The sequence below is a fragment of the Moschus berezovskii genome, chromosome 9, assembly GCF_049115385.1.
Source record: "Moschus berezovskii isolate FMDL1 chromosome 9, NW_MosBer_1.0, whole genome shotgun sequence".
NCBI lineage: Eukaryota > Metazoa > Chordata > Mammalia > Artiodactyla > Moschidae > Moschus > Moschus berezovskii.
Genome location: NC_142468.1, coordinates 52,931,797 through 52,950,349, shown reverse-complemented (window position 1 = coordinate 52,950,349; position 18,553 = coordinate 52,931,797). Strand labels below are relative to the sequence as shown.

Sequence of the window (18,553 nt, the reverse complement as noted above, 5' to 3'; positions counted from 1 at the left end):
GGCGGGGGGGTGATGGGGCAACCTAGGGAAGCCAAGACAAGGGGACTAGTAAGGGAGACAACCTCTCTCACTCCCCTTCTCTGACTGTCACACATGTAAAGCCATGCTGCTCTCTGTGGTCCCAGACCAAAAGCCAAACAAAGCTGAGAAGTTAGACTGTAGTAGATACTAGCTGTGTTTCAGTAACGGAAATAAAATCCAAAATTCCTTCTTGTGCTGTGCTATTCTACAGTCTTTTTCTAGTTAAACCTCCTTTGTTCCAATCACCAGAACAACTCACATCCCATGAAGAGTGAATGAACAGTCCCTGTCTCTCCGTCATTGACGTCACTTGGTGTTTTGTGTTCTTGTGGGCTTCTGGCCCCTTGTGAGGCTGGACAGCTGTCTGTAAGGGCTCATAGGTCGGTCAGCGCCCTGCTGTCTCAGGGCGCAGCGCCACTTGGTCTCCCCAGGCACTGAAGCAGGGCTTCTCTATCAGTGCAGGTTTTCACAAAGCCAACTGGGTGTGATGTGCCCGATGACTCAGGAGACTGTGGTATGGGTTATGATGTGACTGCATTAGATGTCTAGCACCCTACTCAGAAAAAGACCTGATGTAAAAAGTCTTCTTTTTAATGAAGACTAACTTGAGAGTCCCTTGTACTGCAAGGAGATCCAACCAGTCCATTCTAAAGGAGATCAATCCTGGATGTTCATTGGAGGGACTGATGCTAAAGCTGAAACTGCAATACTTTGGCCACCTCATGCGACGAGTTGACTCACTGGAAAAGACTCTGATGCTGGGAAAGGTTGGGGGCAGGAGGAGAAGGGGACGACGGAGAATGAGATGGCTGGATGGCATCACCGACTCTGTGGACATGAGTTTGAGTGTACTCCGGGAGTTGGTGATGGACAGGGAGGCCTGGCGTGCTGTAATTCATGGGGTCGCGGAGAGTCGGACACGACTGAGCGACTGAACTGAACTGAAACACAGTAAAGTGGTAAATGTGTACAGTCCCTTGGTATCCACCAGAGAGTAGTTCCATCACACACACACACCAGATACAAAAATCCATGCATACTCAAGTCACTTATATAATATGGAATGGTATTTGCAAGGGCTTCCCTGGTGGCTCAGCAGTAAAGAATCTGCCTGCAATGTAGGAGATGTGGGTTCGATCCCTGGGTCAGGAAGACGCCCTAGGGAAGGAAATGGCCACCCACTCCAGTATTCTTGCCTGGAAAATCTCATGGACAGAGGAGCCTGACAGGCTGCCTAGATCTCCTTGCTCAATTATCTGTGGTCCATAAGTAATATATTTACTATAACTTCCCAGGTGGCTTAGTAGTAAAGAATCCACCTGCCAATGCAGGAGACTCAGGAGACACAGATTCGATCCCTGGGTCAGGAAGATCCCTTGGAGTAGGAAATGGCAACCCACTCTGGTATTCTTGCCTGGAAAATTCCATGGACAGAAGAGCCTGGTGGTCTACAGTCCAGAGGATTGCAAAGAGTTGGACACAACTGAGTGACTGAGCGCGCACATAGTATGTGCATATAACCTATGCACATTCTCCTGTGTACTTTAAAACATTGCTGCTGCTGCTAAGTCACTTCAGTCGTGTCCGTCTGTGTGAAGGTGACCTGTAATACTGAATACAATGTAAATGTTATGTAAATAGTTACCCTGCCCAGCAAATTCAAGTTTTGCTTTTCAGAACTTTCTGGAATTTTTTTCCCAAATATTTTCAGCCTGCAGTTGATTGTATCTGCATCTGGGATGCTGAACTCCAGGATGTGAAGGGCCGACTATACAGATTACACTGAAATGATGGGTCACATGGTAACAGCAAAGCCACTTTACATTGTGCCAGAGTTACACATAATGAAACAACCGGATTTGCTCTGTGATGTGGAGTTTTATAACTACATACAAATCTGCATACAGTGAACCTTTGTTATTGAAATGGCAATAGGAAAAATAACTTTGTCATTTTGATTCAGAAATTCTTGCTCCAACCCCCATTATCCCAGTAACACAGTTTTCAATCATGTGAGGTTTAATTGGAATACAAATATCAAAATATGAGCACTACCAAAACGACTGAGCGACTGAACTGAACTGAAAAACTGTCTAAATATTGCATTGTTGTTGTTTAGTTGCTCAGTCGCGTCCAACTCTTTGATACCCTGTGGACTGTAGCCCACAGGCTCCTCTGTCCATAGGATTCTCCATGTAAGAATACTGGAGTGGGTTGCCATTTCCTTCTCCAGGGAATCTTCCCAACCCAGGGAATCTTCCCAACCCAGGGATCGAACCTGCATCTTTTGGGTCTCCTGCATTGGCAAGCAGATCCTTTACTGCTTAGCCAGCAGGCAAGTCCCATAAAATCCTGCATATCCATTATAAAATAAAACTAGTCTAAGTGCTTTCAGACAAGTAAAATGAGTTATTATGAGGGACAATGGTATGCTCTCTCGTGATGAAAAGACAAAGCTGTAACATTTGTTAGTTTCCGCTCTCTATATGGCTGATTTCAAGCTACCAGGGTGACTCCCCGACTGGTCGCAGAGCTGGGAGGAGATGCAATCTCCCACCGTCATGCAGGCAGCAGACATTAGTAGCATGGATAGATATAAAATGTGGTAAAATAATTAGGGAGGGTCAAATTATGAGTATTTGTTACCTTTGCTTTTAATTTAACTTACACAGATGTTTTTGATTTCACCTTTGTTGTTCAGTCACTCAGTCATGTCCAACTCTTTGCAACCCCATGGACTGCAGCACGCCAGGCTTCCATGTCCTTCACTATCTCCTGGAGTTTGCTGAAACTCATGTCCATTGAGTTCAGCCATCTCATCCTCTTTTGCCCCCTTCCTCCTCATGCCCTCAATCTTTCTCAGCATCAGGGTCTTTTCCAATGAGTCGGCTCTCCGAACCAGGTAGTATTGGAGCTTCAGCTTCAGCACCAGTCCTTCCAGTGAATATTCAGGGTTGATTTCCTTTAGGGTGGACTGGTTTGATCTCCTTGCTGTCCAAGGTACTCTCAAGTCTTCTCCAACACCACAGATTTCATCTTTAACGGTTCTTTAACAACTGACCCACAAAATTTCTGAAAGTGTGACAGCCTGCTCTCACAGGCTGGGTTGAGGCCAGTTCCTGCACTCTGGGCACGAGGGTCTTGTTTGCTAGGTAAGAAAGTCTGAATCCCTTTTTCATGACCGAGAGAGGTGTCCTTAATTTCTGGTAGCTGGTAGAAAGGAGCCGTCATCTCTTCCTTATTGACTGCACAGGATCGCCACCTAGTGGTGGAAGGAGATAGTCTAGGTTGAAGGCTGAGTCTGTCCAACCAAGCCAGGAAAATGGCTGTTCTGGCTGATTTGTGTGAGGGTTTCCAGGTCTGCACTGCAGTGAGTAAAGAACCAGTGATCACCCCATCGGGGCAGGTGTCCTGTGTTCCGTGGTAGGTCTGACAAGAGCGATCTTAAAAGCACTCTGGAAAGCCGTCTTAGAATTAGGAAAAGGGCCAGGGCCACTGCCAGAATTCCTTCTTTTTAACCTATGAAGACAGATCCCTAAAGATGTGAAGTGATGTATCCAAGTCATGTGCCAGCCAGTGTCAGAACTGGGCCTCAGATCCAGTGTACTGACTCCGATTCAAGCCACAGTCCCTTATACTACTCCTGCAGGACGTGCAGATTGAGGCCACACAGTCTTCCTGGGCCTGACACCAGGTCCAGGGATTACCGTGGTGAGAAGAGCCACCCCCATGGACTCTGCTGTCCTGCGAGGGAGACAGGTAGCACAGGCCCCTGTCCCCAGCGCACCCACCCCCTGCTCAGAGCAGGCACAGGCTACCAGAGGATGCTGCAGGGGCTGAAACAAAGGCTGAGCGGGAATTAGCAGTGCTCTGAGCGGGCTGGGGAGCATGGGGCCAGAAAAATCCGTGTGGCTGGAGTTCTGGGAGCCTGCTGCATATGCATCGTGCCATTCGCTGATGAAGCCAGCAGGAAATTCCAGGAACCCACGTCAGCGGTCTCGTGGGAGTGTTGTGAGGCTAAATGAAGCAACGTTTGAAAATGCCCAGCATGGTATCTTGCCCAGAGCTCCAGGCAGGGGTTCCCAGACCACACCCCCTCTGTTGACACTCACAAGAGCGAGGACATGCTTAGATGTGAGAATGAGGCAAAAGTGACCGGAGGGGAGGAGGGCTCACTTGGCGAAGGTGCTGCCCTACTGGACAGTTGTCCCCTTTCCTGGTTACAGGGGACATATAAACAGGAAGGAGCCAGACAGTGGTGACCTCGGGATTGCCTAAACAGCCCCTTTCCCGATGCAGAATGCTGAGCTGTTCTCCACCCCCACATCCATTCCCCATCAGACACAGCTCACCTCGTCGATACTGCTGCTCCCCAGCAAACAGGGCCCCATTTCAGAGCTGCCTGGAATCTCCCCCTCCCGACTGTGGAGCACTGTGAGCCCCATTCAGCCAAGAGATACACGACCAGATGACCTTACACTGCATGGCAGCCATTGTCCAGGGCCTGGGACAATCAAGCCAATGTCCACCGTACACGGGAACCCAATGCCCCAGTAATCCCTGAGGTTTTACTCTGACTTATTCTGAGGAAGTAGGCTCTGATGGCTTGGAATGGTTGGACCACACAGTGACTGTGTTCACACAGGTGTTTAAATGGTCCTCCATCCCCTCCTCCACTGTGTCCCAGTTCCTGGGTGGGAAACCCAGCAGCTGCTTGTACACAAGCTGGCTGAGCTGACTCTGGGTATCAAGAGTGCACTGCAGAGCCCAGGGGGGCCCATGCAATTTACTTATTTTAAAAATATTTTTTATGCAAGTATCTTTTAAAGAAATATTTGTGTATGGCTGCTCTGGGTCTCTGTTGCTGTGCGGGCTTTCTCTAGTTGCGGCAAGCAGCGGCTGCTCTCTAGTTGCCTTGCGCAGGCTTCTCGTTGCAGTGGCTTCACTTGTTGTGGAGCACCGGCTCTAGGGCGTGAGGGCTTCAGTAGTTACGGAGCACAGACTCCAGAGCACAGGCTCGGTAGTTATGGCACTCTGGCTTAGCTGCCCAGCGGCATGTGGGATCTTCTCCGACCAGGAGTCAAACCCGTGTCCCCTGCATTGCAAGGCAGAGCCCCTTACTGTTTTTATTTTTGAGTTGGCTTTCTTGAGATATAATTTACATACCATAACATCAACCCATTCAAAATACAGTTCATCAGCTTTTAGTATAATCAGGGGGAAACCTTCTCCCTAGCAATCATCCCTCCCTCCCCTGGCCCTCAGCAACCACTAATCTACTTTCTGTCAGTATAGTCTTTTCTGGACATTTCGTGTGAATGGAATCATCCTTCTTTTGTTAAATTTACTCCTAAGTAATATTCTCCTTGTGTATTGTGACTGAAATTGTCTTCTCAGTTCCTTTTCTAGATTGCTCATTGCTAGTTCATAGAAATATAGCTGATTTTTGTATATTGATCTTGTGTCCTAGTCTTTCTGAATCTTTTTATTCTAGTAGTATTTTTTAGTGTATTCCTTGGGCTCTTCTATGTGCAAGCTCATCTCATCTGCAAATAGAGGTATTTTTCACTTCTTTTGCAATCTGTATGCCTTTCATTTTTCTTGACTAATTGCCCTGGCTGTAGAGCCTCCAGTGCATATTGATGAGCTGACATCTCTGTTTTGTTCCTGATCTTAGTGGGGAAAGTATATTTGCCACCAGCAAATAGGATGTAAACTAGGAGTATGCGGACAGGGGTCCTCAACCCAGCCAGGACTCGGACTGCACGGAGAGAGGTAGGAAGATGCCAATGTGGCCTGTGGCGGGATGAGAGGCTGGGAGCAAGTGGGGCCGGGGAAGCTGTTAGAAGGATCATCGGTGGAAAGTGAGGTAAACTAATAACACTGAGCTGATGTTCAGGGAGCCTTGAAAAAGCAACTGGCAGGAATGACATGGAGGGGAGAAGCTGGGTGACCTCAGTCAAAGCTGGAGGCAGGTGGGCAGAGGAGCAAGGAGGGAGACTCCTGGGAAGGCTGCAAGCAGGCTGGCCCTTCTTTTCAAAGAGTCACCCAGCTTTCTGCCTCTACGCTAAGAGGGCCCCCTGCCCAGAGAGTGCACCCAAGTCCCAGTACTCTTGGGCTCCAGACACCCCAACAACCTGCATTAATGGTGGTAGGTTTCTCCCCATGGACAAAAAAAAGGCCAGCTCCCCATCTATGAATATTTGGTGAGTGTATGTGTGTGCACATGTGTGCATAAGTGCACATACCCTCCCAACCCCACTCCCTGGAAGTGCCAGACTGCAGGCTTCCTCCCTCCCAGGCTGTTCTAAATGCACACCGCTCCCCCACCCCATTCCTTGTTGCTGGGAAATCAGAGGACTTATGGTATCCAAGCTAATGACTCTTATTAACCAAATGCTGACACATCTCTAATATATAGGTTACTTAATTAAAAACCTGCTTATCCAGCCAGCCTGCTTTCTCAAGCAGGTGATGGGGATTTCCAATAGACTAGGAAGGAAATTATGTCATGCTAATGATCTATACAGTGTCTTTCCTCTTCAATAACAGTGCCTGGTGGGGGTGGGAAGGTGGACATGGGGGCTGATGTGAGAAGAGTGGAGCCTGAGTTACCTTGGGGTTTGGTCCCGTCTACACAGGGAGTCCCAGGAAGCACTCAAGGAACCCCACCCCTGCTGGGGACAGCTAGCACCCAGTACGCCCCTACCCTCGGCCATCTCCTCATGATCTGACTTGCTCATCAGCACCCAGTAGCATCTATTGTCACAGGACCTCAGCAAGGACAGTGAGGCTCTGGCCTCTTCAGAGCACAGCTCAAAACTGGATGTGCTTTTTCTCTCCAGAACTCAGGCCCCAGGAAATACCCTCCCTTTTCCTCCGCCCTCCCACAGGTGTTAACAGGCCCGGCCAGACCTAACAGCCAGACCTAACAGTCAGCCCCACTGTGTTGAGTTCAGTCCAGCCCTTCTCAGAAGAAGTCTTAAGTTTCTTTCAGAAGCAAATGAACATAGGCTTCACTTTAGTTAGTCCTTAAAGGGGCAAGGGGATGTTAGCTATATTTGTTTCCTAAATGCATTCTCTAAATGCTTTTGATGAACATATTTAATAAAGAGTTATTCCAGACATGTTTCAAGATCTCACTGACTAGGACCATGCCTTTGAGACAAGGTATGAATGGTGACTGGAGGAAGCATAGTTTGTAGAAGGAATACATTTAAAGCTAGAAGACATTTAAATACATTTAAAACTGGATTAGGGCCTCAGCACTGGAGATATTTTTGATGATCATCACCAGGTCAAGGAGGTGGTACTGGCATCTGTGGGGTAAAGGCAAGGGATGTCGTTTAATCCCCTGCAGGGGACAGGATACCCCCTGCAACAAAGGATCTTGATACCCACAGCATCAGGAGTGCTGATGCTGAGAAGTTACTTTGGATAAATTTTCTGCACAAGAACATTCATAGCAGCATTTTTCTGTAATGAAACTGGAATTATCTCAAATGACCATCAACAGTAGACTGGATAAGTAAATGGTGACATATTCATGGAATGGAATAGTAAATATAAAGCCATGAGAATGAATGAGTCAGAACTACTTGCATCAACAGTGTTCATCTCAAAAATGGAACGAGTGAGGGAATTGCTTCTCTGGTGGCCCAGTGGTTAGCACTTGGTGCTTTCACTACTGTGGCCTGGATTCAGTCCCTAGTCAGGGAACTAAGATCCTGCAAGCTGTGCATCGTGGCCAGGGCGGGGAAATGGAGCAAGTTATAGAAGTGTGTGATTTTTACAGTTCAACAGGTAAACTATGTTTGTTGTTTAGGGATACTTATGTGCATGGCAAAACTACAAAGCAAAGCAGAATTATTAATATAAAATGCAAGCCAGGGGTTCATTCTGGGAGGGCTTGCAGTTGAAGAGAGGCACCTGGAGGCTTCTGTGGCAGAGTTCTGGTTTCACAGTTGGGGGTGAGGGGAGTACATATGTGACTGTCATATCATCATCTAGATGTGTGAATATGTTTTATAAACTTGTCTTACATATTTCCTTTTATGCTGGGAACACAGCAACAGCAGCTAATGTTTATGCAGAATTAACTACGTGCTTTTGCACCGACCTTGTCAGGAAGGGTGTTTTATTCTCCAAGAAAGTTTAGAGATTGACATGTCCTTCTAAGGATGCGGCTGGATTTGAACTCGAGCAGTGTCGGCTCCAGGCTCCAAACCAGCACACAGTGCCACTGCCTCCTCTTGGGTCCCATCTCACCCGCCTCCACTCTCTCCCCAGGGCCCGGAGACAAACCACCAGCCGGCCTCCCCCAGCAGGAGGCAGACCCAAGCCCCAGCCCAAGCCCAAGCCTCAGGTGCCACAGTGCAAGGCTCTGTATGCCTATGATGCTCAGGACACAGATGAACTCAGCTTCAACGCCAATGACATTATTGATATTATCAAAGAAGGTAAGTGCACAGCTGCCTGCGATAGGCTCAGAGAGCAGACAGTCACAAGGCTATAAAATCTAGTTTAAATGTGAACAGAATTTATGGGCTCCTGTAACTGAAATTTGAAGAGGTAGGTCAGGCTTCAGGCTGACTGAACTGAAATTAAACTCCAGCTTAATTTTTTAATATTTCTGTCAGCTCTGTTCTCTCCTTTGTATTTCTTCCCTCCTCTGGCTGTTTTTCCTCATGGCAGCAAAAAGACTGCATCAGTTCTAGGCCAACAGATCAAACCACGTCTAAAATCCATTTTACTTCTGAAACTTTTTCTCTTAGCCATTGGATAGAAAGCCTAGATTTCACTCTGACTGGACCAATGTGGTCATGGGCCCATTCCTGAGTCAGTCTCTGTAGCAAGGCAAATGCTGTACCCTAAGTGGGCTAGACCTGGCGGGGATTGCCCTAGGAAATGGTAGGTAGGTCTATCCCACCCAGATTTCATGGCCTCTCATACTGAAGGTAGATGGAATGGAAGCCAGGGAGACAACCTGTAACATCCACTATAAAAATGGTCTGGTCTGTGGGCACGGCTGGATACTTTATTAATTTGGTAGAGAAGATATGTTAGCACAAACATTACTGCTTATGGAAGCATGAAAAACAAAGATCACTCCTAACATAGGATGTTAGAAAAAGTACCCTGATGGAAATGACATCTGCGGTGAGGGCTGGGGGGGTTGGGAGGGGACGGGCAGGGAGAGGAGCCTTGGAGGCTAGAAAGAGCAGGTCATTTTAGGAAAATGAGCTGACACTTGACCCCGGTGAGGAACCCCCAAGGAGATGTCATAGGGGATGAAATGAAGCCAGAGTGGCCTGGTCACGGAAGCCCTGGGTGTCAGGCTTAAGACAAGTTGTCAAGACAGAGCAGAGCCATCCGAGGAGTAGGAGCAGAGCAACGACAATCTGAGTGGACAGTGTTTCCCCAGCAGGGGCCACTTTCCGGAAGAGGTGGCCAATTCTCACTCCCAGAAGAATTCTAGGTCCCCAGACCAAAGTCCTTCTAAGCAGCCTCTGGGTGCTATTTTTAATCTCCTTTTAACCACCTGGTTTTCTACAGGTATTAATATTTTAAGCCATTTAATAGTCTTCAAAAAGTTGGAATAGAAATAAGTATTGAAATGAACTTTTAGTAACACAAACAAGATTTTTATCACCAGCGTTGTTCAGCAAAAATATGAGAAATGACCAAATATCCAGTGACAGGGATTAGTTAAATAAGCTTTGCCATATCCACTCAGTGAAGTTGGAAGCAAAAATTTTTGTGTTAATGATGCAGAAGTACAGTACATTTATTGAAATGGAAAAATGTTCATGAAGAAAAGGAAAAATTAGAGGCTGAACTAGTCTCATTTTTGTAAAAATATAAAACACATGGAATAGAAAAAAATTTTTAATGTTTTTAAAAGTAGAAAATGTTAAAATGTTCCCTTAAGAGCTGAACTTTCTTTTCAGTATTACTTTCTTTTCATTTCTCAATATTTTCAAAGTTTTCTAGAAATAACACAGTGGGTATAATTAAAACAATTATATATTTGTGTAAAATATAGAGTCCTAAAAGTTATCAAAACATGCTATAAAGTATTGCTTTAAACAGTGTGGTGTGAGTGCAGGAATTGACATACAGATAAAAGGGATAGAATAGCATCCAGAAACAGACCCCTGTGTCTGTTTAATAGATGATAAATGTGGCATTTGAAATCAGGGGAAAGGATAGAGTTACTTTCCATTTTGAAAAGAAGGTTTGCTATATGCTTCATATACAAAATAAATATCAGATGAATTAAAGATCTGAAAATGTATGACTAAACTATAAAAGTCTTAGAAGGAAACCTAGAATATTATATTAATCTTTGGGTGAGAAAAATCTTCCTATGGAAGATGTCAAACTCAAAAACCATATAGAATTTAACCTCATAAAAAGGCTACATTGAAACCTACGTGGTGAATAGCACTGGGAAAGTTAAATGATAGAAAACAGACTAGGAAAAAAAATGTTTTACATATATAAATAACTCCTCTATGTAAATAATACAAATAATCCAGCCCCAAAGTGGACAAAGGCTATTGGGGCAATCAGTGCACAGCAGAGCCTCCTGTGATGTCAGCAAAGATTAAAATGTGAGAGAATCCACCACATTCCCTTATCCAAATCCTTTGAATAAACTGAGGTTCAGAAATCAGAGCTTTTGCAAAGTTAATAATGGAGTATATATAAACATCATGTAATATATATACACATCATGTATATAACACCGCTTCCAGTTCCCAGGGCAACAGCTTAGATCAGCCAGTTTCTGCTGTGGAAACTAAGAGCCTTCACACTCAAAGACATCATAAACAATCCCAAGTCAGTTCAGGTCAAGTTTGGCCATCAGATGGGTTATAGAAAACTTTCAATTTTTAGAACTTTCTGGATTTTGTCACTGCAAATATATGGAGTCTGTGTTTAGTCAGAGAAATAGGTATCTTCTTTCACTATTTGCTGCTGAAATAAGACTTTAGGGAAGGAAATTTAACAGTATTTACCAAAACTGTTACTTTGGATTTATATATTAACCCCTCCCCCCAAGGTCAGTTACAAATAAATTAATACTTACATGCATAAAAGAAATACAGAAGTCCTTGATGTAAGTATAGGGTTTCTTTTCTTTATAGTGTCAGTGTGGGAAAGGATTTCTAAAAGTGATAGAAAACTAAGATTGTAAAATAATCATTTAATTGCTCAGATAATATGTCAGAGTTAATAAAAATAGGAAGAAGGACATTTGTAACATGTGATAGATTCACTAGTATATAAAAAAACTCCTAATCAACAAGAGGCCAACATGAAATAAAATTAAGCAAGTGATATGAATAGTGGGCATATCTATAGAATACAGCTCTTTATGTACAGATGTGAAATGATCTTTAGTCTATATTATTAAGGTTAAAGTACAGAACACATAGTATGCTATCATTTACATACAGAAGGTTGTTGGCTTCTTAACAAATACTTGACTTTATAGACATGAACTGTATCTCTGGAAGAAAGTACAAGAAATAGGTAATACTGCTTGCCCTCCAAGAAGGGATCTGGGTGGCTGTAATCACTGTTAATACTTTCACATGCACTTTCAAAAGTACAAAAGGATAATCTATCACAAAAAGTAAACTAGATTTTCTTAAAGGATAATAGAAGGTCCATATTCTTTGCTCCAAGAATCTATCCTATAGAACTACTTGCACATGGGCATTTATCGCATTAACAGCAAAAAACAGAATGGCTATACAAATTTTGGTTTACAATGCAGCTGTTTAAAAAATGAGATGCAGTCATGGAACGATGATTGAGTACTGAAAAGCAAGATGCAGAAGAGTAAGATATAGAATGACCTGTCTAAAATGAATGTGTGTTTATAATCACAGAAAAAGGTCTGGAAGAATATATACCAAATACTTACTACTGGTGAGGGACTGGGATTAAGCTGGGAAGTAAGGATGGTGAAGTGGTGCAGATCAGTTCTCCCAGAAAGATGGTGAGGTGGAGTAAGCCGTGTGAAAGGCAAGTTGGGAAAGAAAAGAGGGGATGCAGGATTAGAGTCATCAGACCACAAGCCAGCCTCACAGGCTGCCAGCCCAGCAGCCCGCACGCCTCACAGGCAGGAAGACCCCATGGGGCCAACCACTAGAGACGGGCAGCAAAACCTCACAACTGGGCACTGGCTTCTTCTGGAAGGGGGCCTGTGAGGCACATCCGCACGTCTGATTTTCATTAAAAGAACATGAGAAAGAACATGGATGGAGCCTAGTCTCTGCCTGTGGGTGCACCTATGGGAGCAGAGGCCCTGACTCACCTTCACTATCTCTGTGTCCCCACAGACCCTTCTGGCTGGTGGACAGGGCGACTACGTGGCAAACAGGGCCTGTTCCCCAACAACTACGTGACCAAGATCTAAGCCGTGCAGAGACTCCACCGCTAGGGACAAAGGAGCTTCAGGCACACGTGGGAGGGGACGTGTGGGGGCCCTCCTCCTGATCCACAGCGAGCAGCTGCTTCTGCGCGGCCTGGAGCTCCTCGGCCCCCTGCCCGTGGAGGACTTCGCAGAGCTGGGTTGGAGACAGGGAGTGTCACTCCATAGGATCCCAGGAGGGCAAAACAAGCACCCACCAAGATTTATTTATTCTATTTAAACCTGGTGAGAGGACTGGCAAGGTCCATGCAGACCTTGCCAGCTCTATCAAAACAGCACCTGCTCGCTCACCAGGCCCAGGGGACGGCCATGGGTGGCCGCTAACAAGTGCCTTTAGCTGAAGAGCACGTCTCTCTCATCCCTCTCTTCCCTACCTGACATGTGCATTCCTCGGTCACCTGCCCTCAGGGGGGACCCGCTCTCTGCAGGCGCGGGGGGGCTTGGCGGGAGTGGGCACTTCCCATGCAGATGCCAAGGGCCCGCTGAGCCCACAGATGCATGGGCTGCTGATTTTGCCAGGCAGCAGGGCAGGTGCTGGGCTGTGGGCCAGGCTCTCTCTGGGTCTTCAGTTGGTATGTGGCTGGCCCATGTTGGTTTTCATGTTTAATGCTGTACCTATTATGAGAAGGATCTTCTTTTTTTTTCAAGCTGTACATTTATTAAAAAAAACCAGATCATATACTGTATATATAAAAATCTCAAGATGGTAGAAATGTGTATGAATGTACTAAGTAGCGTCCCACTGTACTTATTCTTAAGATAGGTTTTATGACAAGACTCACACCAGGTACTCACAGACGTGCACCACTCCTTTCTGACTATAGAACCATCAGTGTTACTGCTTCTTAGCTCAGTCCCTGCACACCCTTCCCGGCCCTTGCCTGTTGGGAGTTCTCCTCTGCCCCCACTCCGTGTCTCCTCCCCTGACCTCCAAAATAAAGGAATCAGTGAACCACCTTGTTCTTTCGTGACCTGTGTCTGGGTTGTGTCCACCCTGACAAGAGAAGGTATGTTCAGGTCTGAAACGCCAGCACCTTATTTGGAAATCGGCTCTTCACAGAGATGATGGAGTTAAAATGGGGTCATCAGCAGGGCCCCTAATCCAATAAAACCACCATCCTGATAAAAAGAGGAGATTTAGACACAGATCAACACAGAGAGAGGGAGAAGATGAGTGAGGAGTCAGCCACCTACAAGCCAAGGGAGAGGGCCTGGAACAGAGCCTCATGGTCCCCAGAGGAGACCAGCCCTGCCAACACCTGCATCGTGGACTTGCAGCCTCCACAACTGAGGCAGGAGATTTCTGCTGGTAAGCCACCTGGTCTGTGGTACTTAATTAAAGCAGTGCTAGCGCCCCAAGACAGTGTTCACTGCAATAGCAGTGAGAAGTTGGAAACAGTGTCATGTCCACCAACAAAGGAATGGTCTCAACCTCTCCTCCTGGTTGTCACAGCCAGTCTTAAGCTCCTGGGAAAGTAGGATTTGATGGCACACCTCTTTTTGTCATTTTGGGGTCTCCAAGTCCAAAGGAAAAAAATTATCAGGGATTACATATTAGGAGGAAAATGTATTTGAATTTAATACTGTTATAATACTGGGGCAAATAATTCTGTTCTACTTCAAGAGCAGAGAGCAAATATCATTGCTAACAATGTTTAAAGTATATTTCAGTTCCATTTTGTGACCACTTAAGGAAGGAAAAGAAAGCCGTGACGTGATGACATAAGGAAAGGTAATTCTACCGACACTAATAGTCTCTGTATTTCACAAGGGACTTTCAATTTCACTCACTTGGACTCACTGAAGAGCGGGATGAAGGAGACAGAAGAGTGTCACAGACTCCCCACAGCCCCAAGGCCAGGCCGCTTCCTTAGGAGCAGGACCGTCCAGATCGCCTTGGGTGTCACCATGTGCCCCAGGCCTGACTCCCACACGAGGCTGGACCCAGGCATGGTGACTGACACCGAAGTCCGGGGCCGGGCTCCAGGAATTTGGGCGTTGCCCGAATCGGTGATGGCATTGATGTTTCTAGGTAAAGACTTAAATATGGGTTTCTCTCATCTGGATCCAGCCAGGCCTGCCATTTTGTTTAGACAGACATGAGGCTAGTTCAGGAATCACTTAACCAGGGAGAACATGGAGAGGGTGACGGGCCATCCCCACCTCCTAGAACTTGTCATCCTGTGTAGGAGAAGGGGCATGTGTGTAGAAACTGTTTCATTATGAAAAGGTGACAGATCCCTTCAGCTGATGATACAAAGTAACCAAGAACCACAGGCTCAAGCTTGAATGTGGACCCTAGGGCAGAGGCGTTCAGACTGGTAGTGGACCAGCAGTTCCCAAACCCTTTGGCCTGAGAACTCCTTTACACTCTTCTATACTATTAACGACCTCCAAGAGCTCTGCTTTTGTGGGCTGTAGTCATCAGTGTTTACCATACTAGAAATTCAAACTGAGAACATTTTAAAACACCAGTGAACATGCACATTCCATCATCACATGTCACATCGCCTCTGGAAGATTCCACCGTAAACTACTGACAGAATGAACAGTAAAAAAAAAAAAAGCAAATAACATCCTAGTATTAGGAAGAGTTTTTGGCCTCATGGCCACGTTTTGAGAACCACAGAAGGGTAAGTGCTAATAAGCAGAGGATGCCACAGGTAGGGAGAATGCCTGGCTTCCTGAAAACATTAAGCAAAGGGTCAACTTTGCACAATGTTTGGGAAAGCAAGACTGACACCCGTGAAGAGAGCAAAGCTGAGTCTTCCTTATGAGCTTGCTCCCCTATCAGCAGGGGTGCAACCACCCACACCCACCTCCCCCCATCACACCTGACCCGTCGCCAAGTCTGCCCCACAAAGGCAGTAAGGGGTGAGGAGTGCAGTTTCCCATTTAAAGGACAGTCCCTCCAAAATGCACATACCCCATCCACTCATGTTCTGCTGCCTAGAACTTAGTCCTGTGGCCTCAGATGCAGGGGTTGGGAGTCTCTTGCTGGGGAAAGTCTCTGCCCAGAACAGCTGGCCCAGTGCTGAGAGCTCACTCACAGCCATGCCTCCTTCAAGGGAGAGATGCTCACAAGCACAAGTGAGGGACAGCATGGCTGTGAACCCACAGAACTTAAGTCTCCAGGCTTGCTGCAGAGCAGGACGTGTACACAACCCAAATCCTCTCCCACATGAGTCCCCCTCAGCTCCCCAGACCTGTGTGCTACTGGGCAGGCCCGGCTTGTCCTGCCTCTGGTATAGGTGATTTCCTGGGTGGTTTCATTGGAAAGTCCTGGGAGTAAAGTGCGGGTGTGGGAGCAGAGCATGCACAGTGTATCTTTGCTGGAGAACCTAACAATTTCACTGGACCCCTCACCTTTGTGGTCATGAGCATGGAAGCCACTTTGCACTGCTGCCCCCATTCCTCCTTGTTTTGTCTCCCAAGGTCTTGCCCGTCTCACTTTTATTCCTCCCAGCTCTTCTTGATGCCTTCCCCTCCAGCGTACGGGACCACGTACCCTGCTAACCAGCATGTCCTAGCCTAAAATGTCCACTTTTCAAATGAGAAAGTGCAAGGACAATGCCCAGCTAGAACCAGAAACAAATATTAAGGTGTTTGATAGTCTGTTAACCTTTAAACTGCCAATATCTTTCAAAAATCAGAAACCTAAAAACAAAACCTTACAAATATGACTCACAGCCTAGAAACAAACCCACAGACCTACTGTCAATTAATCTTTGACAAAGGAGGCGAGAATATACAATGGGGAAAAGACAGTCTCTTCCCCAAGTGGTGTTGGGAAAGCTGGACAGCTACATGCAAATCAATGAAGTTAGAACACTCCCTCACACCATACACAAAAATAAACTCAAAATAGTTTACATACTTAAATATTAGACATAACACCATAAAACTAGAAGAGAACATAGCCAAAACATTCACTGACATAAATTGTACCAATGTTGGCTTAGGTCAGTCTCCCAAGGCCATAGAAATAAAAGCAAAAATAAATAGGACCTAGTCAAACACAAGCTTTTGCACAGCAAAGGAAACCACAAAAAAGAAAAAAGACGACCTACAGATGGGATGAAGTATTTGCAAACAATGCAGCCAATAAGGGCCTAATTTAAAAAATAAACAAACTGCTCATACAACTCAACAAAAAAACCCAATCAAAAAATAGGCAGACGACCTTAGGAGACATTCCTCAATGTCTATAGATGTCCAGCAGGCACATGAAAAGATGCTGAACACCACCAGTTATGAGAGAAATGCAAATCGAAACTATTCAATACAGTGAAGTACCGCCTCACATCAGTGATTAGAATGGCCACCATTAAAACCTCTACAAATAACAAATGCTAGAGAGGATGTGGAGAAAAGGGAACCCTTGTACACTGCTGGTGGGCATGTAGGTTGGTACAGCCACTTTGGGAAACAGTATGGAGTTTCCCCAGAAAACTAGTTTGATCCAGCAATCCCCCTCCTGCGCGTATATCCAGACAAAACTGTAATTCAAAAAGATACATGCACCCCTATGTTCATAACAGCACTGTTCACAATAGCCAAGATGTGGAAATAAGCTGACAGATGAATGATAAAGCAGATGTGGTACATATATACAATGGAATACTACTAAGCCAAAAAAACAAAATAATGCCACATGGGCACCACAAGAGATTATCGTGCTAAGAGCAGTCAGTCAGGAAGAGGCCAGATACCGTATGACACCACTCAAACACGGAATCTAAATATGACACAGATAAACCTGTCTGAAACACAAACAGACTCACGGACGTAGAGCACAGACTTGTGGTTTCTAAGGGGGAGAGGTTTGGGGAAGGGATGGGCTTGGGGGGTGGGATTGGCAGATATAAGCTATTATATATGGAATGGCTAGATGAACAACAAGGTCCTACTGTATAACACAGAGAGCTACATTCAGTATCCTATGATAAACCATAACTGAAAAGAATATTAAAAAAAGAATGAATATATCAATATATGTATAACTGAATCACCCTGCTGAACAGAGATTAATACATTGTAAAATAAAAACATTTTTAAAAAGAGCTATGTACAACGTATCTTTGAATGCCCAGAGTCCACCTCTTTACAAGACCATCAACCTTAAACTAACAGCCACACACATTTGAGCACCTCCAAATACTTGCTTGACATACTTAAGTACAACACTGTGAGGCAGATACCTTGTTTTTTGGCCACACCGTGGCAAAACATGCATGAGATCTTAACTTCTCTGATCAGGGATCGAACCCACACCCCCTGCACTGGACACTGGACCACCAGGGAAGCCCCGAGGAAGATGCTCGTATCCCCATTTTACAAGCACAGAGGCCCCACAGCTGCTAAGTACACTCTTACCCGAGCAACCCAGCTTTTCAAACACTGGGCTCCCGTCATCTCGTTGTCTATTTCAGTGTTTTTATAATATGATTTCTACTTTTACAGCTTATTTCACATTTATAACACTTCAGTTTTAGGTACCTGGTTGGCACATGAATATCTTAAAAGGTTTTTAGTTGTTGTTTTTCTTTTTTTTTAAATGACATCCTGGAAGTATGGATTTCCTGAGTCAGGGTATTTTATTATTTAACTAAGCAAAATATGTAATAAAGAAGTTCTAAAATGTCTTTAGAATACACCTATAAAAACCCATCCTTTCTTGATGAGAAGCTGGAGCTCAAGCGTCCCTAGGAAATAACTGCCATTCAGAGCCAGGAAATCTCCCTCTCATGGTCTCACTTCATCACCATTCACACTGGTGACTAAGCGGGTCTAAGGCTGCCATGGGAACAAGCGTCACTAACTCAACAAGAGATATTTATAAAACTTTATACTAAGACACAACATATAAAGACACCCAGTTCCTGCCCATGCTCCAAACTTACAGGCTTACTAGTCAGGCAGCCTGGCCTACCCAGGGAGACGGATGAGGCCTCTGTAGAGTCAGACAGCCCTCTGGGGACGGGACAGTCGCACACCATAGCTGAGCACAGAGCCAGGCACCTGTGGACCTCAGTGCTACAGGAGGCAGCTTTTAACACATTCTAGGTTGAGCAAGCCACTCCA

The 18,553-nt window shown here is 45.5% G+C and overlaps 2 protein-coding genes across 2 annotated transcripts in view; both read left to right on the top strand.

Annotated features, from left to right (window-relative positions):
• MYO1E (myosin IE) overlaps positions 1-13,429 on the top strand; it is a 217,380-nt gene extending 203,951 nt beyond the window's left edge. The window contains exons 27-28 of the mRNA XM_088839655.1: positions 8,311-8,480; positions 12,378-13,429. Of these exons, the coding sequence (XP_088695781.1) occupies positions 8,311-8,480; positions 12,378-12,454 (247 nt within the window). The 3' untranslated portion in view covers positions 12,455-13,429. The remainder of the gene's footprint in view (positions 1-8,310; positions 8,481-12,377) is intronic.
• Positions 13,430-13,566: 137 nt separating this feature from the next.
• LOC148776451 (uncharacterized) lies at positions 13,567-17,863 on the top strand. The gene is made up of 2 exons (XM_088839657.1): positions 13,567-13,778; positions 14,241-17,863. The coding sequence occupies exons 1-2, from the start codon at positions 13,640-13,642 to the stop codon at positions 14,570-14,572; spliced, it is 471 nt and encodes a 156-aa protein (XP_088695783.1). The 5' UTR covers positions 13,567-13,639; the 3' UTR covers positions 14,573-17,863.
• The last annotated feature ends 690 nt before the right edge of the window (positions 17,864-18,553 follow it).

Coding starts and splice junctions, on each gene's coding strand:
- LOC148776451 (XM_088839657.1), top strand. CDS start 13,640: ATGAGTGAGGAGTCAGCCACCTACAAGCCAAGGGAGAGGGCCTGGAAC. Junction 13,779..14,240: donor GAGGCAGGAGATTTCTGCTG/GTAAGCCACCTG, acceptor GTATTTCACAAG/GGACTTTCAATTTCACTCAC.